Source organism: Cucumis sativus, chromosome 7 (assembly GCF_000004075.3).
Source record: "Cucumis sativus cultivar 9930 chromosome 7, Cucumber_9930_V3, whole genome shotgun sequence".
Lineage (NCBI taxonomy): Eukaryota > Viridiplantae > Streptophyta > Magnoliopsida > Cucurbitales > Cucurbitaceae > Cucumis > Cucumis sativus.
In genome coordinates, this window is record NC_026661.2 from 21,077,262 (window position 1) to 21,100,924 (window position 23,663).

At 30.2% G+C, this 23,663-nt stretch overlaps 4 protein-coding genes and 1 long non-coding RNA gene across 5 annotated transcripts; 1 reads left to right on the top strand and 4 right to left on the bottom strand.

Moving 5' to 3' along the window:
* Window positions 1–2,574: 2,574 nt before the first annotated feature.
* LOC101219721 (probable inactive nicotinamidase At3g16190) lies at window positions 2,575–4,342 on the bottom strand. The gene is made up of 5 exons (XM_004141716.3): window positions 4,170–4,342; window positions 3,964–4,077; window positions 3,630–3,864; window positions 3,424–3,540; window positions 2,575–2,891 (listed from the first exon to the last, which is right to left on the bottom strand). Exons 1-5 carry the CDS (start codon window positions 4,215–4,217, stop codon window positions 2,824–2,826), a joined length of 582 nt encoding a protein of 193 aa, XP_004141764.1. The 5' UTR covers window positions 4,218–4,342; the 3' UTR covers window positions 2,575–2,823.
* Window positions 4,343–5,393: 1,051 nt separating this feature from the next.
* Window positions 5,394–9,760, bottom strand: LOC101218066 (transcription factor bHLH68). Its single transcript, XM_004141791.3, has 7 exons — window positions 9,360–9,760; window positions 8,933–9,257; window positions 8,744–8,833; window positions 8,392–8,457; window positions 7,634–7,699; window positions 7,385–7,444; window positions 5,394–5,960 (listed from the first exon to the last, which is right to left on the bottom strand). The coding sequence occupies exons 1-7, from the start codon at window positions 9,455–9,457 to the stop codon at window positions 5,772–5,774; spliced, it is 894 nt and encodes a 297-aa protein (XP_004141839.1). The 5' UTR covers window positions 9,458–9,760; the 3' UTR covers window positions 5,394–5,771.
* A 3,383-nt stretch (window positions 9,761–13,143) lies between these two features.
* LOC101217831 (protein THYLAKOID ASSEMBLY 8, chloroplastic) lies at window positions 13,144–14,205 on the bottom strand. Its single transcript, XM_004141790.3, has one exon. It carries the CDS (start codon window positions 13,963–13,965, stop codon window positions 13,273–13,275), a length of 693 nt encoding a protein of 230 aa, XP_004141838.1. The 5' UTR covers window positions 13,966–14,205; the 3' UTR covers window positions 13,144–13,272.
* A 5,065-nt stretch (window positions 14,206–19,270) lies between these two features.
* On the top strand, window positions 19,271–22,254 carry LOC101217901 (auxin-responsive protein IAA21). Its single transcript, XM_004141708.3, has 5 exons — window positions 19,271–20,247; window positions 20,889–21,124; window positions 21,254–21,395; window positions 21,746–21,807; window positions 21,969–22,254. Exons 1-5 carry the CDS (start codon window positions 19,655–19,657, stop codon window positions 22,004–22,006), a joined length of 1,071 nt encoding a protein of 356 aa, XP_004141756.1. The 5' UTR covers window positions 19,271–19,654; the 3' UTR covers window positions 22,007–22,254.
* On the bottom strand, window positions 22,124–23,175 carry LOC116405130. The gene is made up of 2 exons (XR_004218226.1): window positions 22,441–23,175; window positions 22,124–22,292 (listed from the first exon to the last, which is right to left on the bottom strand). It is a non-coding gene; the product is annotated as an uncharacterized LOC116405130 (long non-coding RNA).
* Between the last annotated feature and the right edge of the window lie 488 nt (window positions 23,176–23,663).

The following is a 23,663-nucleotide window of genomic DNA, read 5'->3' on the forward strand; positions in this document are numbered from 1 at the left end:
TATATATATATATATATAAATTTCATTTAATCAGTCATTTTCAATTCAAATCATTATTGAATAATTTGATTCTTCTGTTCATCCTACCCCTTTCCCATGGCTCTTTCTTGTTTGGAATTTCTTGTTTGATTTTTAAACCCATTTTTTAAATAATAATTGAGGTTTGTTTTCTTTTAAAATAAGAACATGTAATTTCTAACTTCAAATTTTGATCATTCTTAATATTAAATCTACTTATAATTAACTAAAAACGTTGATGTGATATGACATGTTCAATTACATTAACAAATGATAATTTTATAAGAAATGAATGATGGCTCAAAAAAAAAAAAAACATTAGAGGTTAATATAAAATGTAATATCCCTACCCCAACTCATCTTCTTTTTTCCCTCCCTCTTATCTTTTTTGCTTTTCCACCTTATACTTTGTGTAGCTTAGCTAACCCTATTCTCTTTATGTTACAATCATGTGCCCTTCAATCATAAACAACAACAACACTTATCATCCATGTTAACATATATGCATATGTTACGTTATGACATCTGTCTACGTGAGAATTTCATTACTCTGTTAACTACTACTTAAGAATCGTCAATAGTTCACTAATTCTCAAACAACTATTTGAAGGATATAATTGAGGGTGGCCATGGGGACTAATCTAAAAGACGACGTCGTGTTCATGACATATGTATATATATATATATTAGTTACGGTCAAAGATTGGTTTTGACGTAAATATGGATTGTATGGAGGAATGGCGGCCCAGTTGGCCCAGTGGGCCCAAGTATTTGTTGGACTAATTTGACCAATTTGTGAGCCCACTTCCAATCCCTAAATTTGATTTGACCCTTTAACAGCGACTATTCTATTACCGTTTCTCAACAGCTGGATTTTTATTATTATTAAGTAAAATATATAATCAATTATTTCATTTAATTTAATAAAACCATATGAAAAGAAAAAGAAAAGTGATGTTGAATAAATCACATGATTTGTTTCCTTTCACCATCTTACAAACTGTTTCTTATCAAATATATAGATTATTATATTCTCCTCCATAAAGTCATTCCCATCTAAACTCGAGTCCCCTTCAACTTTTTATCAATATCATTACTTGGTTTAGTAATAAACCCGTCTTTCAAATTCCTCATAGTTAGGTTTAATCCCAAAGTTAAACCATTGGCGACAAAATTAATTGGGTAAAATTTGATGTCCAAGTTATATATTTAGTATGAAATAAATTTAAGTTTGTTAGACTTTTGTTCGACTAACGATCTAGTCTATATACTTTTTAAATTTGTAATAATTTAGTTTTTTATACAATCAAGTCAAGTTTGAGAATCAAAAGATTATTGGGTGAAAATTGATGTTTTTGTATGTAAGGTGTTGGCCTATTTGTTCTAAGGGAATTTTGAAAATTGAGTTGAAAAGATTGGTAGATTTTTTTTGTTTTCAACATCATCATACTTTATATGGAACATCTCTTCATTTTTCTTCAAAATTTAATAATAAGTGAAATGAAATGAAATATTGAAAAAGTTTTAATTGTTAGGACTTAGGACAAAGTTTTTTTTAATGATTTAAAATGTATTATTATTATTATTATTATTATTGTATTGGTTTCTTCTTTGCCCTTATTATTTTGTTGAAAAATAAAATGAAATGTTGAAAGCAAAAAAGAAATAATTATTTATTGTTATTACGTACATATCATTATAGAAAATAACAAAATAACTTTCTCATTGATGAAATAATTGTAAATTGATTAACATGTGATCATTTGGCTTTATTTGTTAATTATACTTTAAATTTCTTTTAATATAATGTATTTATTTAAGGATGTGTTTTCTTGATAAGATATTATGTTGTTTAAGTACTTTACAAAACAAATTTACAAAAAGAGAGAAAAAATAAAAATGAAAAGAGTAGATTACAAAACAAATTAAATCATTTTATTTTGTCATCAATTCCTAATATTCTATTTTTATTTTCAAGGTATCACTTATTAAATGAATATATTTTCTTTTCCTTTTGTTTGTTCTATAAAATGAATCCTTTTGAAAATGACATTGACAAACAAATTTTAGAAAGAAAGCATTTCTTTTTTTTTTCGTATATTTGCAATATAGCAAATATGATAATAATTAATTATATCATACGACAATTCCAAAGTTATTAGAGATTTATTCGTTTTTAAATTTATTATTTGAGCTTTTATTTTGAATTCCAATTTCGAACTATGTTAAACAAAAAAATGTTATAAATGATTAAAAAAGGGAAGGAATAAGGAAGAGAATATCTCAACTTCAATTTTAAAGAATTTTACTTTAAAGATGCAAACTAAATTATTTAGATTGTCAAATATTTTCTAAACCTTTTGATGGTAAGCTTCATTTTAGCTTAATTATTGGGTAATTTAGAATTATAATTTAAATACACATGTGTTTTATTATGAAGTACTGAAATTTTGTTGTGGTTTTATAAAATAAAAAATGAATCATTTGATATTGTCAAATTAATTTAGTATAAAATTTTAGACAATCAAATTATCATCAAAACAAAAGAGAGTTATAAATGCAAAGAAGAAAAAAGAGAGATTGTATTTCTCTTCCATGAAAAAGGAAGCTTGTTTTCTTTTATTATACACAGAAGAGAATCAAAGTTCTTGGAAGCTCAAAGCAAGAGGGAGAGATAAAGATTGTTCGATATGAAGCATGGTTGAAGATCAAACCATGGATTCATTGCAGTAGATGAAAATCACCAGAACTGGAACTTCATTTATTCCCGTGGCAGAATTGGGTTGGTTCAAGCCTCAGAATCAATCAGACTTCCCCCCATTGATCAACTCTCTTCACCACAACTCCCACGTTCTCCATGTCAGTGGTATTATCTGATACATACCAAGAACATTTATCATGAGATTCAATATCAAAATCATAGCCAATCAAAATCTAACAACAACGTACAAAAGGTATGTCAAATCACTAATCTCAACCCAGAAACTCAAACCAACAGGCTAGTTAAATTTAATCATACGTTAGGATATTCTAACAAGAACAAACAAAGAACACTCAAATATATGAGAAGTAACAACATGACCCTAGCCTTTCGAGAGGGCTAATCTCTCCCAAATTCTCCACAAGAAATCCCTCAGAATTGTTCATACCCTCCTTCCAACCTTATTCCCTCTTATTTATAACTAAAAGCCCTAACCTAACTTAATTACTAGCTATTTACTGATTTACATTTCTTATATCTCTAACTAAGGCTCCGGCTCTAACATCATATACCAATACTTAATCAGTCTCAAAGTTCTAAGAAGTTAATGCCAATATCAATTTGGGAGTAAACAACTACAACATTACAAATAATCACTACTGATTACTGAAATCAAAAGCTATAGAGGAGGAAATTAGAGATACCATGATGAATTTTGGGAGTAGCAGCTGCAGTAGCATCATAAAGAAGAGTGATAGAATGGTAATCCAAAGCTACAGCATCAAAAACAGTCTGTCTGATACAGTTTGGGGTTTGAACACCTACCATTATATTAATTCATTCAAAACCCTTACAAATTCATATTGGAACAGAACTAACAGGAAATATGTATATATAAGGAGAATGTTACCACAAACAACCAAATCAGTGATACCCGCCCCTTGAAGAAGAGAATGTAAATTAGTATTAAAAAAGGCACTGAACCTAGTTTTAACCAATTTATATTCTCCTTCTTTAATTTCAAGCCCTTCTACTAACTCAGCCCCTTTGCTCCCTTTCACACTAGGATTCGGCTTCCCATTCCCATAGTAATGACGGCGAAATCGTTCAACATCTCGTCCTTCACCATCATGTTCTCGAACAACCTAGGGTAAAACAAACAGTAATTCAATTCACAATATGAAACCCGCCCAAACAGAGGATTAGGGATCGTCTTTTTTTTTTCTTTTTCAAAATTAACGGACCCAAATGATGAACAACCCGCGATTCCTTGCGATTTCGATAGCATTGGAGACGCTTGGTATTATGGTGGAGGCTCCTGGTACAGCGAAGGCGGAGTGTTCGTCAAAGAAATCTGTCTGTAACGAAGAATTAATTATTGGAAGAAAGAGATTGAATGTGGGAGTAGAGAAGGGGAGTGAATTAGGAAGAAAATAAAATGGGAAAAAACCTGCATGTCGATAACAAGAAGAGCAGTGCGTTTCCATTGATCCGTCATAGCTAAAAGAGGAGGGTGAAAGAGAAAGATGAAGGAATTTTGTGGGGAGAGATGAAGATGACACTAAAGTTTTCTAGGACAGATGAAGTAATACGATAAGATTGGAATTTTGTGGGTAGAGATGAAGATGACACAGACGTAATACTAAAAGATAATTGTACGATTTGACCCCAAAATTGACCTTATAGAGAATTCTACCTGAGGATATCACTAATTGTTATATTTGTAGATGAGATTAACTTTAAGTTGTTGATTAAGAAGACAATTAAACTTTGGAAGAGAATTTGTGACCTTAATTTTTATTTCGTTCTAGATGAAAGATGAGGGAAAAAGAATAAGATGAAAAAGACTTATATTTCTTTGTGGTCGAAATAATCTTCACACTTAAAAACAATAGTTCAAAATAAACAAGAATGATATTGTCGGATCATAAGAGTGGTAGAAAAATGTCGAAAATAATTAACGTTCGATTTAGATTTCAAATTTTAGGTATGAGTAATTGAGTATTATAATTTAACTAGCTATAATTATTAGTTTTAGAGTACATTTTAATTTATTTATAAATGGTATTTTCTTTTTCTATTTATTAACATGTACTATAGTTTGCAGATTAATTTTATATACTATATGGTTGGTAAATGGGAAAAGTGGCCAGTGTTTGAAATCCATTTACTCAATTAAATAAAACATAAAACCATAAAGTATTTACTTGTTTTTCAATATATAATTTTTGGATTTGTATGAATCTTTATATTTTCTAATTCTTAAATTTTCAATAGTGTTTTTACCTGTCAAAATTAATGTTGAGAAAACTGGTGGGGTATTGCATCCTTTTATCATTTTTCTTTTAAAAAAAATTCTATTGATGATAAAATAAAATATTTTTTTTATAAATAGACTATAATTTTCTAAATAAATTAATATTCTAAAATGTACTATTTTTTAGCAATTTGAAATAATTTTCTATAAATTAATATTCTCTTATATATAATTAGTTCTCTTCTCTCATCACTTGTTACAATTTCTAAACATAAACATATATACACTTTAAAAACATAAATTAATTAAACCAATAAAGCTAAAGAACACACACATGTATATATATATATACATATATATTATAATCAACAAACAAATTTAATTACCAAAAAAATAATTAAGAGTGGGGAAAGAAAAAGAAAGAAAAGCAAAATTATAAACTTAATTTTGCCCTACACAACAACACAACACAGAGTGGGTTACAACTCAAAAGTGTTCAACAAAGGAAACCCAAGCCCAAATTAATTAGGCTTTAATTTAATAACATGCAACAATAATAATCTACATTTATTAATTAAGATCAAGAGAAGGAAAGAAAGTAAAAAAAAAAAAAAAACTTCATTAAAAACATTCAAGATTAATACTTTAAATCCTAATACGAGTATATATATAAAGAGAGAGAGATATAGCATCTTGAGCAGTCAGCCCAAATTTAGGGTTTTGAGAGGAAGGGGTGACTGGTCATGATGTTATATATTAATTAATAATGGAAATTATTATAAAGTGATGATGATATTAAAAAGGAGACCAATAAGGAAGTGCAATATTATTATGATGATGATTATTATTATTGATATTATTATGATTAGTATGATCAGCTCCAACAAGATGTGTGCATGACAGTGGCACCAAGCACAGCCCTTTACTCCTTAAATCCTTCATTAATCTCTTCTCATCTTCATTTTTCATCATCTCTTCTCCTCCCTACACAATAGTTATATACAACTTATGCTATTAACTTTCAAACCTATATATATATGTGTGTGTGTGTATGTATTTATGTATGTATGTATAATCAAAAGAGAGATGAATAGGTGAATGGGGGGTCACTTTTCTGCTGAGACACGAGTCATTGAAAAAGCTGGATTGGCCAAAAAGAAAAAGAAGAAAGAAAGAAAGAAAAAAAGGTATTTATGAATTTAATAATCTCCATCATTCTCTAACTTTTTCTTTTAAATCTAAAATAATATATCATTTTTTATATATTTTGGGATTCCAAAACAAAGAATTAATTAGGCAGTCCCAAGCAAGACTGTTTCTTCTTTTCTTTTCTTTTGGGGTCTACTTTTGAGTAAGTATTTTTAAAGTTATATATAAAGCTAAGAACCTTGTTCCCTTTTCTTTAATTTTAATTATTCTTTATTTCAAAAAATATATATCTTTTTTTCTATATGTTTATTTAGATGCTTTTACAATATGTTAGACCTAGCCCCCCCCCAGAATCAATCTTATTTTCTTAGTCAAATTCATCAATTTCATCTCCAAATCACTTTTTTTCTATGGTTGTTATGTCAAGATCGGTCCTTCACGAAAAAGGTGATTCGTAATCATGTATGTAAACTCTCGTTCTATTTTAGTGTTGAAGGATGTTTAAGAGTTTTTCTTTACGATAAAATGTCGGTTGACATGTTAGAAAGAAAAAGCTCTTAAAAGTAAAGCTTGCCCTTCTTCTTAAAAAGCTATGCTATACAACATCATCATTGTCATAAAGTTAAAATATTTTGAAATTTAATTTTTAGGAAAAAGAAGAAGTTTACCCTTTTTACCTAAACTTTGTACCCAACTCTTTCAATTTATGAATTTTGTCAATAAAATAAAAATAGTTAACTCCTTTCTATAAATTAGGCTCTCATTTATGAAGAAAAGAGGTAATTAAAGAAAATATTAGAGACATTCAACAAAGTTAACCATTTCCATTCAAAACGTTTGTAGTAAAAAAAGATATTACCGGTTAATTAAAAATTTTCTCTTCATACTAAACTCGTTAATTTATGAAAATTTATTATTTTAATTTGTCAAAGAAAGTGAATGTCAAAATTCAATATCTTATTTAGTAACAATTTCGTTTCGTTTTAACTTTTTAGTAAACTTTTTTTAAAAAATTAACACATATTTTATATATAGTTTTTAACACTTGGACACTTGGTTTGGTTTTAAAAACATGCATACAATATAGTTAACAAAAACTTAAAAAAGTAAACAGATGGAAGTGAAATTTTGTAAGCTTAATTTTCAAAAGATATCTCAGTTTTACTTGTTACTATTCATTCACACAACAACACTACAATTGATAGAAATGTGTTAAAATTTGTGTGGATATGTGTGTGTGTATATATATATATACTTACCATAGGTTGTGAATTCCTTAGATCTTTTGGAGCACTTTGTAAGTAAGGGTAACTAAGTGCCTGCCAGTCAAAAAAGAGAAAGAAAAAGTCATATTATGAGGATCCAAAGAAAAGAATGTTCAGAAAAGCATGGGGTTTACAGATATATATATATATATTTCTCATATTCTGCAGTTATATAATGATAATGGGGTTTCTTTTTCAGAGTAAAGAAAAGGAAGAAAAACAAGAATATAAAACTGGGAATACCTCAATTTGTCCTTGAAGAAATCTGATATATCCAATTGCTTCTGACAATACAGAGGCTGTATCAGTCTGCAAAAGGGAATTAACCCAAAGAAAAACAAATAAAGTTCAATAATAATTATTAAAGAAAAAAAAGGAGAAAGAAAGCCTGAAATCGTTTTGATGATTGTTTGAAAGAAAAGCAAAAGTGGGTTTGAGCAAATAAATTGATCTTTTGAACTTCTCTCTGTTTTATCATTTATGTGCAAAAGAACAAATATATGTATAGTTTTATTGATCTGAAGAGTTTGAAAGGAAATTTGTTAAATAGTCATAAAAAAAAAAGCGTCAATTTTATCAATATTACTAAAGTTTGAAATTAATTATTTATATTAACGTGAATTTATAAAATGTTAAAAAGTGAGACCCGAACTTAGGTCTTGCTAACTTTAGGCGGTTTATATGTAGAGTAAAACTTAGTGAAAAAATTAAAGGAATGTATTATGATATTTGACAACATCGTTAACGTAAAAATAAAGTGACAGTTTTGACGGGCTAAGAATAAACATTGGTAATAACTATCATATTCAACTAATGGTAAGTTATTTTTTCATCTTTTACATTAACGTAAAGGATATATATTTCGTTGTTTATGGACAAATTTCACAATATAAAAACGTAAAAAGAAAAAAAGAATGAAACTTCAAAGTTTAAAAACGCAGTTTTGACCTAAAAAACACGTAATGGAAGTTTGAAATCTAGCGGAGGTTGGCGGACTTTACCTTTCCAAATGGGGAAACTATTTGATGAAGAGCAGTAATTCGATCTACGAGCTTCTCCTTCCTCACCTGTTATTAATTTCCATAACCCCAAAACAAAAGTAATCTAATTCATAAACATATATTCAAACTTTCATGCAAATATCAAATGTCTTTTGAAAAGAGATGTTATCTTTCATCTACCATTTTAACCTTAAACTTCAAAATTTTTAAAGTAAATAAGAAAGGAAAAACTTTAAAACATTTCAACTTTTATAAAAATTTGAAGAGACAATTATTGGCTTTCTCCCCATAAAACAAAAGTCTAATTCATAATTAGCTTTAAAGTTAAAGATTCTGAAGAAGTACTATTTACTTTAAGAGGTGGTTGGCTGGAAGATGGTGGATGAACCCTAGCCTTCTTGCACGCTCCGCCGGTAGAACCGATGGACTGGTTTTTCGACGACTGTTCGTTTCCAAGAGAGGGAGAGAGAGAGTTAGTTTATAGTATGCATGACAGATTAAAAACAAAACAATAATACAGCGATAAAAATTCAAATCTCACCTCGGACAAGTGGTCGGGATCGGGAGCGGCAGGACGGAGAGCGAGGTGGTTGGTGTTGTGATCTTGGTTGTTGTTGTTAGTATTGGAAGAAAAGTCAAGAAATTTGTTGGTATGATGAGAAGAAATGATAGTATTAGGGTGAAGAATATTATTGTTGGAATGAAGTTGTTGCTGCTTGACAATAATATTATCAACAAAAGTAGAGGCTTCAAACTGCGAAGAAGAAGTAATATTATTGTTCAAGATTTGGTCTTCCCAATTCTCCAACTTTTTTGGTTGATAATGACTCATTTGGGTTTGGTTCAAAACCCTATCTTCATCTCCTCTGATAATTTCAACAACAAAAGAAACAAAAATCAAAACACACACACAAAAACAAATTAAATGTAATTGATAATATAAGAAAGTTAATGAATAATTTAGTTACAAGAGAAGTTGGCTCCAAGATTGAGGTTGATGATCAGCAAAAGAACTGAAAGAAGAAGGTGGAAACATAGCCCACCAATTAGGGTTTCCAGCCATCATTTGTGTTTAAGTTTGAGCTCTACAAATTTATATGGGGAAGATGATGAACAAGATGAACAACAGAATGTGAAATTCTGATGGGAAAATAATAATGGATTTGAGATAAGTATGTATATATATATATATATATATATATAATATATGCATTAAACTTATTTTTCTTCTTCTAAGGAATATGGGAATTTTTGGTGTTTGTAATTAAAGTTGAGAGAGAGAGGGAAAGAGAGAGAGAGAGATGAAAGGTTTTTGAGAAAGAAGGAGGGTTTGTATATTGATAGGGAACTTTAATTTGTAACCTTTGTGTGTTTTTCCTTTTTGGTTTTTTCATTTTATTTGGATGGTTTGCTTTGCTTTGCTTTATTATTATAATTATTAGTGGAGAGGCAACAAAAGTTAAAGAGATGGCCTTCTCTCTATTGTTTTCTTTCCTAATATATATATATATATATATATATATCATAATACCACGAATATCCACGATTTAATAGATACGAAATTTCGTTATATTTTATAAATATTTTAGATTTATTTTTCTATATTTGAAAATGTTCATTCTCAAATAATAAGTCTTAAATTATCAACATTTGATTGATGAATATATAATAACATTTTAATCGGACATATTAACAATAGATACGACTAGATTTCCGTGTCTATCTATGATTTTGATAAACATTATCATTCATATAATAGAATATGAAATTTTGCTAAATAAAAGTTAAATATATTATTTATCTTTTTTACTTTTTTAAATGATGAATCAAACCTCAAACAACCCTAGATAGTAAAATTTTTCGAATATTATTATAATTGACACGTTGTTTTTAATTTTAATGTTATAATATTGGTGATAGAGATTAATTTAATAACAAATAGATGTGCAACTTAATCATATATAATACAACAAAATTAGTTAAGTTATTTCATTAATATAGTATTTTAGATTTTATATATCCATAATTAAATCTACAAGAAAAGAAGTATCCAAAGCAAGAATATGATCACTTGATAGTATGTGAAATTAAATTTATATGATGACCTATTTACTAATCTATATATATACCACCAACTCATTTAATTTACACATATCAATTTTAAAGTTCTTAGGATTGAACCAATAAAAACAAAGGTACAAAATAATTTACCAAAAAACTTCATTCATTGAATATTTTTTTTCCTTGAAGATCATGTACACCTAAGACTTGGAATGAAAGAGTATGATTAAAATGACTACATAACAAAATTGAAAAGACTAAAACAAAATAAACTACTAATTAAAGTGTTTAATTAGGACAAAATAATAATAATTAAAAAGAAAAAGAAAAATATTTAAAAGATGAACTTTTCCACTTCAACTTTTCTACTTCTTGTCTGTTTGTTAAAATGGCACAATGTTTTCAAACCCTTTTTTTCTCTTTTCATTTCTATCTTTTTCCCTTTTCAATTCTAAATCAATTAATATATTACACATAGTAATGAATTATTTTCAATTCTTCATTTTCTTCTCAAAGTCACAATAGTGGGTCTATCCATATCTCAATTCTTAAAATTTCACAACTTGGAAAAATTAAATTTTAATATATAGTAAATTCATTTATTTATTTATTAAAAAAAAAATGAATGGTGAGGGTTGAATTGTACATCCTACTATTACTAATTAATGTATATTTTTATATTTTTAATAAAGCTCTAAACACAACTTTATATTTAATTTGATGAGAGGGGAGAAAGAAGTCAAAAGGGGATATTATTTTTTTGTTTCTCTTTTGAGGTTGTTAAAGAAAATAATTCCAACCACTCCCACCTCCAGCCAAAATTAATAATGGAAAATTATATTAAAATTTTAATCCAAACTTCAATTTTAATTCCCAATATCTCACTCTACAAATTTTTCTTTTTTTAATCAGCATTTAATTTTACAATTAGTATATAAGTTTAGGCAAATATGATATAATCTAAGTCTACAAATTAGATTATGAAAACGATGTATGTATACGTTGAATGGTAAGGTAGTGGGCGAAATATTAGACCGGAAATGGGTAGAATGGGCCTATAACAGGCCCAACAAGCCAACCATGGTAATGGGCCGAGAGTAGGCTCAAACAATCCACATTGCACAAATAAATCCATGGGTTTAGTTATGACAATATTTAAAAAAAAAATTGTAAATATAATAAAACTATCGTCACACTAATATTTATAACATACTTTCATCATGGATAGAATTTGACGATTTTTGTTATATTTATAAATTTTTTAAAATGTTGTGTAACTTAATTATTTTAAATCTAATTGTTAAATTTGCGACTATCATGATTTCTTTATTTGCTTATTTATAGTTAGATTTTTCTTTCGTTTTTTAAAAATCCAACTAGAGAAAACGAAAATAAATTTGAAAACGGAAAAAGGTCACAATATTTACAATGTTATTAATTGGCATCCAGAGTCCGTAATATTTTAGTGTTTTTTTTATATTTATGAAAATTAACTTTAGATTTTTCTCTTTCTTCTTGTTCTTTTTTTTTTTAATCTAAAAGTAAAAGCAAAGGTTTGAAATTCAAGATAGTTAAGGAATATAGGTGTTGAAATTTGGTTGGTTTTTTAAAATGTGATTTTTGTAAATTTGTAGTGAAATATGTTCCATATTTGATTTAATTAAGAAAATTATAAAGGTTTTAGAATGGTATCAACAAAGAAGGGTTTGAATCCTATCCTCATAGAGATTCCAAAATCCAAAATTCCATTTTCCACAATAATTTAATTTTTTTAAAAAAAAAACTTTAATTTGCCAAATTAAAGAAGAAAAAAGTTTTACTTTTTCTAAAGAGCTTTTTTTTTTTTTTTTTCTCTCTTTCTTAACTTTTAAAAATTCCTGTCCAATCTTTTCTTTCAATTAAGTGTCACTTCCATGTTGTTACTTTAAACATGTTTTAAAATATCTTCCTTTTCAATTTTTGTTAACTATTTTAGTCTTTGTTCAATTCTTTTTATTATTATTAGTTAAAAGATAACATTCAAATTCAGTTGTTGTATTTAAGAAATAGGTAAATCAGGGTAAGTAGTAGCATATTCATGACTTTTATAAAGACGGCATCAAAAACTATATAGTAAATACATTAACAAATGTTAAAAAATATATCGACGTTTTATTGATGCTCCAATAGTATTAACAAAAAAGAGAATGCAAGATTTTATTACTTTTACTTACTTTACTTATGGTTATAATGTAAGAGTGATAATTTTATTTAATATACATTGTAATATGATATTTCAAAATTAATAATAATATACAAAAATATATTTGTCCCTCACAATAACAAACATTACCGAAGAGATTAGTTTTGTTTTTGTTTCTTTAAATTGTGTTTATTTTCTTTATTTTTCCTACCATAATTTGTATTATTCTTAACCAAATTCAAAAAATAAATACTATTTTTAAAAGACTATACCTGAAAGTTGAAAAATGTATAAATTGGATCTTAAAGAAGAAGGAACAAGTACTATTTTCTTTAAGATAAAGTAAAATGAAATTCATAAAATTACTTATATATATATATTTAATAGTGCATATGCATACCTTTAGAAATCAAACTAATTTATTTTAACATAAATTTACTTTGAGAGAAAAGGCTAAAAAGGATTTTGTATTAAAAGATTTTAGTAGAGGAAGAAAGCTTGCGCAAGGATTTGTCACATCACAACAATAAATAAATAGAACTTTATGTTATAATTCATCAACACCTTTGCCAAATTAGTTAATAATCCCAAAATAATGTAATAACCAAACATTATAATAAAAACATTATACAAATTTTTCAAAAACTGCCCACTAAGTCTTCAAATTCCCTATTTATCTCATCAGCCAACTCTATTTCCCCAAGCCTCCTTAAACCCTTACTTAAAACCTTAATCATATAATCATCAGCTTTAATCATCGATCCCCAACCCTTCCTCCTCATCATCCGATAAATCCTGACCGTCGATTCCCTTCTATTCCCACTAATCACCGCCTTAATCAACTTAATCAAACCCTTATCATCATCCCCCCACTCAATCACTCCATCTCCGCCGTCTAAATCGCTAACCAGTCGGTCGATTTCCTCTGCCGCTCCGTTCCTCGACAGCGCCGCTGCCACCTCCGCGTACAGTCCCAATTCGGCACGGTACTCCGATTTGATTACGGCGAAAACCTCCAAGGCTAGGGCGCACCGTTCCTGCCGGAGGAGTTCCTTTAAGGTGGCGACGAGGTCGGCTTTGAGCAACCGGGAGAGTGTAGTGGAGAGGACTTGTTGGAGCTTCGTCGGGTCGGATCTCTCGGCCCGTTTTAGGGATTGAATTGCTTGGATTGCTTCGATGCTTAGGGTTCTGCCTTTCACTAGCGGTCCTCGGTTGTCCCGTGGGCCGCAGCGTACTCGAAAGGAAACGGCGACCGGGGATGTAGCGGTGGAGGCGGGGATCGGAATTGAGATTTGGGATTTGAGAAATGTGGAGTGAAGAGAAGAAGCCATGGCGATGTGGAGATTGGGTTTCTTTTTTTTCGCAATGACTGTAATACCCTTGCTGAGATTTGGGGGAAATCGAATATTAGTGGAATTTGGGCTTAAGCCTATTCATGTATTTTTCTATTGGGCCATTAATGTGAAAAATAGGCCCAAAACCTTTCAGTATTCTTATTATTATTACCTCTTGGGGGAAGTAGAGTTGTTTACTATTTTTCAATTAAATAGCTAATTGATGTTAAATTTAATTCACCATTAGTAATTATTTAGTTTACTTTTTTAATAATTGTTCAATTGAATATAAATATTTACATATTACATTTAAAACACATATATTTAATATCTATACTAGTAAAACAATAGATATGATTCAAATTTTTAGTAAAATTTAAAGTTGAGAGAAAATAGAAAATTGAAATTTATGATAAGAAAATAATACAAGAACATCAAAAAAGAAACTAAAGTTTTGATCCTATCTGAAGAAACCTGAATTGAAGTAATTAATGTAATTAGACATTATAATCTCAATCCTTTAAATGAAAAGGACAGGTCATAATTCACATCTTGAAAAAAAACTTCACATTTCCAAAGTGATTAGCCAGCTCAGCCTCCAACACTGCTTTGGAATTGCCATCTCATTAACATCTTTTAAAAACATAAATATAAATAACTTATCCTTATCTTCATCTTCATTACCTATATATCATTCCCCAATAGTTACCCTTTTTATTTCTAAAAAAAAACAATCATTAAAAAAAAAAAAACCCAGAGCTTAGCTTATGGTAATTTTGTATGAAAACCGTCAACGATAATATTTTAATAAAAACGTATTAGAGTCAATGACATTAGCCGTTTAGAAAGATTGCAGAACAGTGGCTGACTAAGAATCCTAAAAGGGCTCAACCTTAACTTATCAGCTGAAAATTGAATGTGTGTTAATAATATTCCGATTTGCTTTGTTTTTGTTTTAGGAGTAGGTGTTTTCTCTTAGTTGGGCTAGGGAAAGGAATTAAAAGGTCATTTCCATCGCAAAGGATTCAATCCACCCACAAGTTCTCCTACGACCAACTTGTTAGGACTTCTCCTCTATTAAAGACCCTATTATAACATGTACCAAAAACGCCTTATCATCATCTCGCACTTATAAGAAAAAAGTATTTTTTTCATAAACCTCAAATCGAACTCTTTTTAGGAGGAGACAACCCTTATGGTATGAAAAACTTGTTTCTTGGAATTTATAGCTTTTATTGGTGTAGATTTTAAAGTCTTATAGCAAAATAGATATATGATAAGACCTATAGGAAATACCAAAAAAGGGCAGATGAGAAAACACAAATAGATATTGTGCATTTACTCATATGTACACATGAGGTTCATTTTGAAATCTTATGTGTGAAAAAGAGAGAATTGTGACCCAAAATAATAATAACAATGTAAGAAATATGTGGGGATATGTATAAAAATAAATGAAGGCCAATAATTTTGATAATAATAAATCAATTGAAAGCTCCATATGAATCCCTCATTTGTCACAATCACATCCCTAAAATTCTCTCTATGTTATTCTTTTTTCAATATTTATTCATTTAATTTCTTATTTCTTAAGTTACTCGTTATTATTCCTCTTTGATTAAGACTCCACCTCAATCCACAATTATATATACTTTGATCAAACCTTAAAGTGGACGATGATGATTTAGATCTTTTAAAAACGTGTTTAATTTATACGTTCTAACAAAATTCAATTTACAAACATTTTTTTTTCATATTGTTTTTCATTATGAAAGATGAACAAATTGTCATTCAAAGTGTAATACGACATATATAGTATAGATTCAAGTTTACAATGTAATCAGGTTGAACCGCGTCAACCCTACCCTTACTTGCACAATTGGACATAACTAGATAAAATTTTTTTCCTCCAATTTTCTAATACAATAAAATCCGATTCTTACAATTTGGGTTAGATAATCTAAGCTAGCTTATAAATATTTTTAAACACACCTATACTTGAACTTTGGTTGAAAGAGGACTAACAAACATCCTTTTCAATCATGGTTACTACTAAACTATCTACAAATATAAAGACAATAAAATTGAAGAGGATCGAGTCCCTGGACCTATACTAAATCTGTCGGTGCCTACGATTCACCGTAAATAAAGTTGTACTTGATGAAATATATGCTTTTTTTAACTTTAATATTGGGAAACTGTAGGAAATGGTGGCTTATTGGCTTTCACGTTTACAACATGCCTATGCGTAACCGACACGTAGGCTCAGAAAATATATTTGCTTGCCACGTAACCCTAAAAGTGGGGCCATTTTTCAGTTTTTGTGGCCATCAAATCACCAAATAGCGGCTGACTCCTCATTTTATTATTCTCATTCAATTAATAAAATACCAACCAAATTTCTTCCCACAATTATTGTCTCTCTTCTTTATAATAATAATTGGAATTTCCATTTATTATTTATTTCTCCTATTACTATTTTTTAACCTTTTCTTTTTACAAATTAATACATCTATAAGAAAAGTTAATATTTCATGATAAATTTTTAAAATAATAAAAATATTACTTTTTTTATAAAGTTTGCTTATTGTCAAATAACGAGAAATGAAATTTGTTGATATCACATTTCCTTACGAGAGGTAGTGGAGATTTTTTTTCTTTCTTTTTTTAAAATCAAGTTTATAAGCGATAGTTTTACTTATAGTTTAATTGTCCGTTCGTGTCTATTCATTTAATATCTTACTCAGTGTTCTAAACGATAAAACACGAAGTTTTGCTCGTCAAAATATCCCAATCAACAGTGCGATGTGTACAAACTAATTTGGCAAGATGACCATGTTGGAAGATATTTTGATTCCTCTATTTGTTATATTTATGTTACTTGTCGCAGATTATGTGTCCCTCTATTTTAACATTGTGTTTGCCCTAATTGCAAAGGGTATGTGTAATATAAATATAAGCCTAAACGTCTTTTGTATTAGCAGTAAAATATATAGAAAAAATTCTCATTAGTTTCTTTATTCTTCACTTCTATAATTCAATATAAAATAAACTCAACGAGTATGTATCGAACTAACTAATAATTCTTATTAGTACAATAACTAACCCCATAATTCAACTAAACGTCAATCATTCATTTATTATATATAAAAAAAAAGGTTTATCCTACAATGATTTTCACATCTCCGACCATGTTTCGGTGTTCGACCTCTTGGTCGTGGGCACCCGACCCCTACCCCTACCCCCTCTTTTATAAAATTAAAAGGAAAGGAAAAGGGGGGATGAGATTGAAAGCGTGTGAAATGCACTTAGGGTACGAAGGGAAAATGGCACGCGTGGGGAGCAAATGGGTCACACTCCTCCATTCTCCCTGTCGTCCCTCAATTCCCACTATCATTTTCTCTTTTCTTTTCTTTAAGTTTTATTTCAACTAACAAAACCATAATTATTTCATTGAATTAATCATCAAATTATGTTTTTTATTTTCCTTTTTAATTAAACAAATTTGGATTTCAAATGATGAGATTTTCTTTATTGGTATTGCTACCTATCATGTTGAAGATTGAAAATTTTAAGTTTGTTATTAATTAATTAAGTAAAAAAACAGTGAGACGCCTAATTCCAATAATGTTTATGCATTTTCATTGAAAAAAAAAGAAATTTGAAATTAAGTCTAATCAATCTTAAAATTTATATGATTTTAATTTTATATTATTGGCTGTCAAAATGACAAATTGCCTGAAACCCATTTTGCAATTGTTTTCAAAAATAGTTTTTGTAAGAAAAAATTAAAATGTTTGGAACAAATTTAAAATGTGTTTTAATTAGTTAAAAATGCCTTTTGCCTTTTTCTTTCTTTCTTTCCTTTTCAAAAGAATATATCAAACTCAATGTTTTTCCCCTCTTCTAAAATATTGCTTAATTATTTTATTCAAATGAGAAAAGGAAAAAAAAACCCTTTTTCAAAAAAGGTTAAAAATAACCAAAAGGAAGAAATAAAAGGCATTGTGTCATAGCAATCAAAGCAAAGCCTCAAAGGATGAATACATCACTGAATATATATTTGATTTTTAAAATTTTAATTTCTTGAAATTTAAGCTTGTGGTATTATTATTAAACTTTTATTTAGAATTTAGTTATGCTTTTCAAAATCATTATATAATGAAACCTAAATGAGACGAGGCATGTCCTCTTAATACATTAATAAAGTTAGGGTTATTCTTAATTCTCACTTTTTCTTTGGGTATAGGTAGGTATGATATATCTTTATATGTGGAGATCATTATGGACATATTTTATAGAAATAATAAACAAGTCATTCACTTCTATATATTTGTTATTCAATTTTATTCTTTATATACATATAATTGAATTATATTTTTATACGCAAAATACATAAATATTTTTTAAAATAGCAAAATAAATTAGAATATTTACAAGTTATAGTAAAATTTTGGATTTTATCAATGATAGAAACGGATAGATGTGAGTTTCAATACCACAGATGGAAAGTTTATTAACGTATGTTTTTTATAATTGAGTTGCGTTAGAAACAAATTATTAAAATAAAATCTATTGTAAATAATGAAATTAAAATAATTAAACTGATTTTGAAATTCTTTTAGAAATGGAAGAAGAAATAATGTAGTTTTAATTAAACATTGAAATGTTTGTTTGAATTAGAAAAGTGGCCGTTTAAACGGCAAAAACTGAATCACTTCATAAAATCAAATTGAATTGAAACTCATTGAAACCAAAATATTCGAGTGGATCCGATTTAAAAGAATTTGAAACCGAAAACCACGAACTAATATATGTTTATATTTATATATTTAAAAAAGAGAGTAAGTTTGATTTTTAATTGATGCACTCTTAGTTTGAAAATAAAAACGATTTGAACTGAATAATAAATATCAAAACCAAATTTAAAACCGAATCAAATTGTTTAAATACAAAAAGTTGGATTTGAACCAAAAATCAATTTGATTTTGAGGCGAAATTTGAATCGAACCAGTTGAGTTTTGCACCTTAAATTTACAAATGTAAACTTTATATATAATTATGTGAACATGAAAGCCAAGTCGTCCAGATGCAGGTGGAGGTGCCATTTAAGATCACTAGGAAACAAACAATGGAGGGTTGAAAGGAAGATTTTGAGAGTGAAACCAAGAGGTGTTCTTTTTCTTTCTAAAGAAATAAAATTTACCCAAAAGGGGGAAGAAAAGATACGAGAAATTTAAAAAGAAGAAAATGGCAACAAAACATAAATGGAAAAATTTCAGCTTCTGCCGATAACTGGCTCGACCATGAGCCGTGTCCTGTTCTATGCTTCTACTTTTATCGAAACCCTCATCAGAAATGACTCAGAACAAACCATTTCTTCACAAAAATCACTCCTAATCGGCTTTTGCTAAACACCCTTTTTCTTTTATTATTATTTTTTACATGATGCTCCAATGGTTAGTAAATGATGTTTGTTTACAGTGTTTTAATGTCCATTTAACTCTGTATTTCACTTCATTTGTGTAGTTGGGGAAAAGGGAAAGTTGCTATTGCTACAGAAACGGCCAACAAAACTTCTTTTTGTGTATAAACAAAGCTTACTCACACACCATTCTCCTACTCTCTTTGGGTTGAATGAGCTTCTGTTTCTTGGAATTTTGAACAACTTGGTTCTCTCATTTTGATGTCTAAACCCTTGGAACATAATTACATAGGATTAACAGAGGCTTCTTCGATGGAAAGAAGCCCTGAGAAGAATCCTTCATCGTCGTCTTCCTCTGATTCTTCCGACTCTTGTTCTCATGTTACTAACGAGGAGAAGAAATGTGCCACTGTGAGTTTCAAGGATACTGAATTGAGGCTCGGTTTACCTGGTTCTCAGTCGCCTGAGAGGAAATCGGGAAGTGAGATTTCCTTCTTTGGGAATGATTTTGAGGATAAACAGAGTAATGGGTTCTCTTCTCCTTGTCCTTTGAATTTGAAGAATCTTGTTTCTGGGTCTAAGAGGGGTTTCTCAGACGCCATTGATGGGTCTTCTGCAAAATGGGTTTTCTCTGGGAGTAATGGATCTGAGGTTAAGTTGGGTGAAGGGGCTGTGCTGTTCTCGCCCAAAAGTGGGAAGCCGACGATTGGTGGCTTAGGGAGCAATGTTAATACACCACAGTCTTGTGTTACTTTGAAAGCTGTGAAGGAAGTGCTTCCTGTTCCTCAATCTTCAAATTCTGTTCAGGAGAAGAAGCCGCAGGTTTCAGAAAATGGCGGTGCTCCTTTGGCTAAGTAAGCTGATCCTAGAAACATTGTTTCTAGTTAAGTTCATGTACATTTGTTTAGTTTGATGGAAATAATTGTTGGGTTTCCTTTTTTTTCTTCACTTTGTTTTTCTTATGGTGGTGTTTTTGTTGCCGATAATGGCATTTTTTCTTCTGGGCTGGGTTCTTTTCTTGTTAATGCTATACTTATACTGTTCGGTTTGCTATATCTGCATGTTTTCGTGGTTTATGTTGTGGAAAATTGAAATCGGAATTTGTTTAGTTTCTGTGAAGAAACTTCTGTCTGTAAATGAACTTTAAGCACAATCAAGGTTGATGATGTTGAACATGGAGCTTGGCCTATTGGGAGTTTCTCCTCCCCCCTTACATGCTCTCAGTCTCAATTGGGTTCTTGAAGAATGTGTCTCATGATGATAGATGCAAAAAGAGTAGGCATGAATAGTATGTTCTTCTGTTTGGTCGAAGGGAGAGTATCGGGGTTCTCTTATCTGTTACAACTTCTGCGAGAGTTGGTTCATCCTATATGATCTGTTGTCTACAATATATTTGAAGTTTCTCTCCGATTTTCACTTTGAGAATTTTCTTCATACCTGCGAATTATACTTGGTAAATGATGAATTACTGACCGGAAAATTCTATGAAATGCAGGGCACAGGTTGTGGGATGGCCACCCATTCGATCCTTCAGGAAGAACACCATGACCACTACCAATTCGACAAAGAACACTGATGAAGGCGAGGGCAAATCAGGATCGTCTGGTTGCCTCTATGTAAAAGTTAGCATGGAAGGGGCTCCTTATCTAAGGAAGGTAGATCTCAAACTGTACAGCAACTATTCTGAACTATCGTTGGCTTTGGAGAAAATGTTTAGCTGCTTCACTATTGGTAAATTACCTCCTTCCTAACAAAGGATCTCGAACGTTCTACTTTCACTTTAATCTTTTAACATCCCATTGTTTTATCAACTCAATATGGAAAAAATGCTTATATGTTGTTTTGACTCCTATCCTTCAGGGCAGTGTGGTACTGAAGGACTTCCAACTAAAGAGCGTCTGAGTGAAAGTAATTCGAAGGATTTCCTTCATGGATCTGAGTATGTGCTGACATGTGAAGATAAAGATGGAGATTGGATGCTTGTTGGTGATGTCCCTTGGGAGTAAGTTTCTTTCCCCCTTTTATTTGTTTTGTTGGCCTCCTTTATTTCTTTTAAGCTTGGAAATTGCCAAAAGATTGTATGAAACAAAGAATCGGTTCGTGTAGATTTAATACATGAAGGAAAAGTAGAACATGTGGTGATTTACATGCTTCAAACACGAAGTCTAAGACTCCTTGTTGCATGTTCATATAACGCTTTCGATATGTTTAGTTCAATCAATGAGTCAACTTCAACCAAAATCTTTGTTTCTGATCCATTGATCTGTTTTCCTACTTTTTCTTAACTGAAAAACATGCATCTTTAATTTGTGTTTACTTTCTCCCTTATCGTTTCGGGTTTGGATTTGACAGGATGTTCACGGAGTCATGTAGAAGACTCCGAATCATGAAAGGTTCTGAAGCAATTGGGCTAGGTAAGTTGAGTTGAGGCACAAACTGATATCTAGCATACTCGGTTTTTTGTAAGCTTCTTCCAGTCATTTCAATATTTCTGTCCCGAGGAAATTAGCGGGATTGTTTTGTGTGTATCCAAGCTCAACATGATCTAAACAAATGACTGCTCATTTAATTGCAGCACCGAGGGCCACAGAGAAGTGCAAGAACCGAAACTAGCGAGATGAAGTCCTGAACAAGACCTAGAAGACAACATCTCCTGGGATTGTGAAGAAAGCTCGTTTTCAAAAAATATATTATTGTTCATTATGTTATAAACTAATGTTGTATCTTATGAAATGCTAACAATTTCCTGCTTGGTAGATAAAGAATTTCACTGAAAGACACTGAGTGTTGTGTGTTTAAATGTTAATTGTTATTGCCTCCCTCTTAAAGTAAAAGAGTGAATCCTATGGAATCTGTTTGCACTTGCACCTCTCTTCTCTCTTTCTACATAACTTCTCCCCTACAAACACAACAAAAATATCATTCAAATCACTTTCATTTCAATACCTTATTATTTATGCATTGATGATAGGCTGCATTACAGAAACTGCTACAAGCAACAACAATGAATATGCAAGAAAAGGACATTAAGCACAGGATTTTCGAACCCGGAGGCGAAGACAACCCGAGACATGCTTTACTTTCTTGAGAAGGCAGCAAGAGGAAGAACATCAGCAGGGGTAAGAACCTTGTTGTCTGGCATAGGTGTTGGTTGTTGAAGATGAGCAACATCGGTCTGTGGTTGAACTTCGGAGGTGGGATCGGGATGCTGGTTGTTGCGTCGTCGTTTCAAGAAGCGAGAAACGAGGTAGCAGAGGAGACGAAGAGAGGAAAGAATGACTATGAGGAGTAAAGCTGAGAGGAGATAGTCTGTTGGGGTGCGAGATCTTTTGCAGCCAAACAATATTCCCAGACAAACCATGGCAAGGAAAGGGGAAGCAGGAAAGGGTTCTGATGGGTCTCTGCAATGGCTGCCAGTTTAATTGGAGAGAAAGCTGTAAGCTTTTTTTAAGCTTTGGGTTCTTTCCTTGTCCAAACAATGCATAACACAAGAAACTTTCAGGCCTAGTCTTGCTTGCCTTCATCAGCCACTGTTTCATCACTTTTAGTCAAGCATGGAATCATTTCAATTCAACTACACCATCCAAATATAAAAATATATATATACACTAAAAAAGGGAAAGTGAAAAGAAAAGTAAACAAATGTGCAGCTGCAGCAGCTCCATGGAGAGAGATTAGACTCTTGACCTTGGAAGACAAGGTATATGTCAATTAATGTTTGGTCATACTTAAACTAGAAGTTTAGTTAATCAATTTTGAATTTCATGTCTATTTAGTATCAAAAAGCGTCTACCAGATTTTCGAATTTTTAATTAAGTTTTAAAAAAATAAAAATTTTAGAAAGTAATTGATGTATTAGATATCATAAGAAACCGTAAACTTTGAATCTCGTTGGTAATAAATTTGTTACATTTTCTCAAATTCGTATTTTTGGTATTACCCTCCAAATTTACGAACATCGGTGGGGGTATGCTCGTATTAGGGATATATAACTTATGTAAAAAAATACTAAGAATTAAATAAGAAAATGGAGGTATTTTAGGAAGGGGTTGGGTTAGTGTTCCTGTAAGAACATTTGGAGAGAAGATGAAGAAAATGCCTTCTGACGAATAATATTATACTATACGTAATCTTAAAATTTACGTATATATTCCTCCATCTAAATTATTTGGAATCTTTGGCTGTCTAACATAATATTTCCTTGCATCAATTTTCTAAATTTTTCTGTCATTCACCATAAAATGCCTTGAAATTTGAGATTCCAATTTTC

What these genes read in the sequence shown, in the direction of transcription:
- LOC101219721 (XM_004141716.3), bottom strand. Translation starts at nt 4,217, where the DNA reads ATGACGGATCAATGGAAACGCACTGCTCTTCTTGTTATCGACATGCAG. An exon ending in TTCTTGTTATCGACATGCAG is followed by an intron (nt 4,078 to 4,169) that starts GTTTTTTCCCAT and finishes TCTTCGTTACAG; the next exon opens with ACAGATTTCTTTGACGAACA. An exon ending in CACTGATTTGGTTGTTTGTG is followed by an intron (nt 3,541 to 3,629) that starts GTAACATTCTCC and finishes ATATAATGGTAG; the next exon opens with GTGTTCAAACCCCAAACTGT.
- LOC101217831 (XM_004141790.3), bottom strand. Translation starts at nt 13,965, where the DNA reads ATGGCTTCTTCTCTTCACTCCACATTTCTCAAATCCCAAATCTCAATT.
- LOC101218066 (XM_004141791.3), bottom strand. Translation starts at nt 9,457, where the DNA reads ATGATGGCTGGAAACCCTAATTGGTGGGCTATGTTTCCACCTTCTTCT. An exon ending in ATCCCGACCACTTGTCCGAG is followed by an intron (nt 8,834 to 8,932) that starts GTGAGATTTGAA and finishes GGAAACGAACAG; the next exon opens with TCGTCGAAAAACCAGTCCAT. An exon ending in TTCTTCAAGGACAAATTGAG is followed by an intron (nt 7,445 to 7,633) that starts GTATTCCCAGTT and finishes TTTGACTGGCAG; the next exon opens with GCACTTAGTTACCCTTACTT.
- LOC101217901 (XM_004141708.3), top strand. Translation starts at nt 19,655, where the DNA reads ATGTCTAAACCCTTGGAACATAATTACATAGGATTAACAGAGGCTTCT. An exon ending in GTTTAGCTGCTTCACTATTG is followed by an intron (nt 21,125 to 21,253) that starts GTAAATTACCTC and finishes CCTATCCTTCAG; the next exon opens with GGCAGTGTGGTACTGAAGGA. An exon ending in GTTGGTGATGTCCCTTGGGA is followed by an intron (nt 21,396 to 21,745) that starts GTAAGTTTCTTT and finishes TGGATTTGACAG; the next exon opens with GATGTTCACGGAGTCATGTA.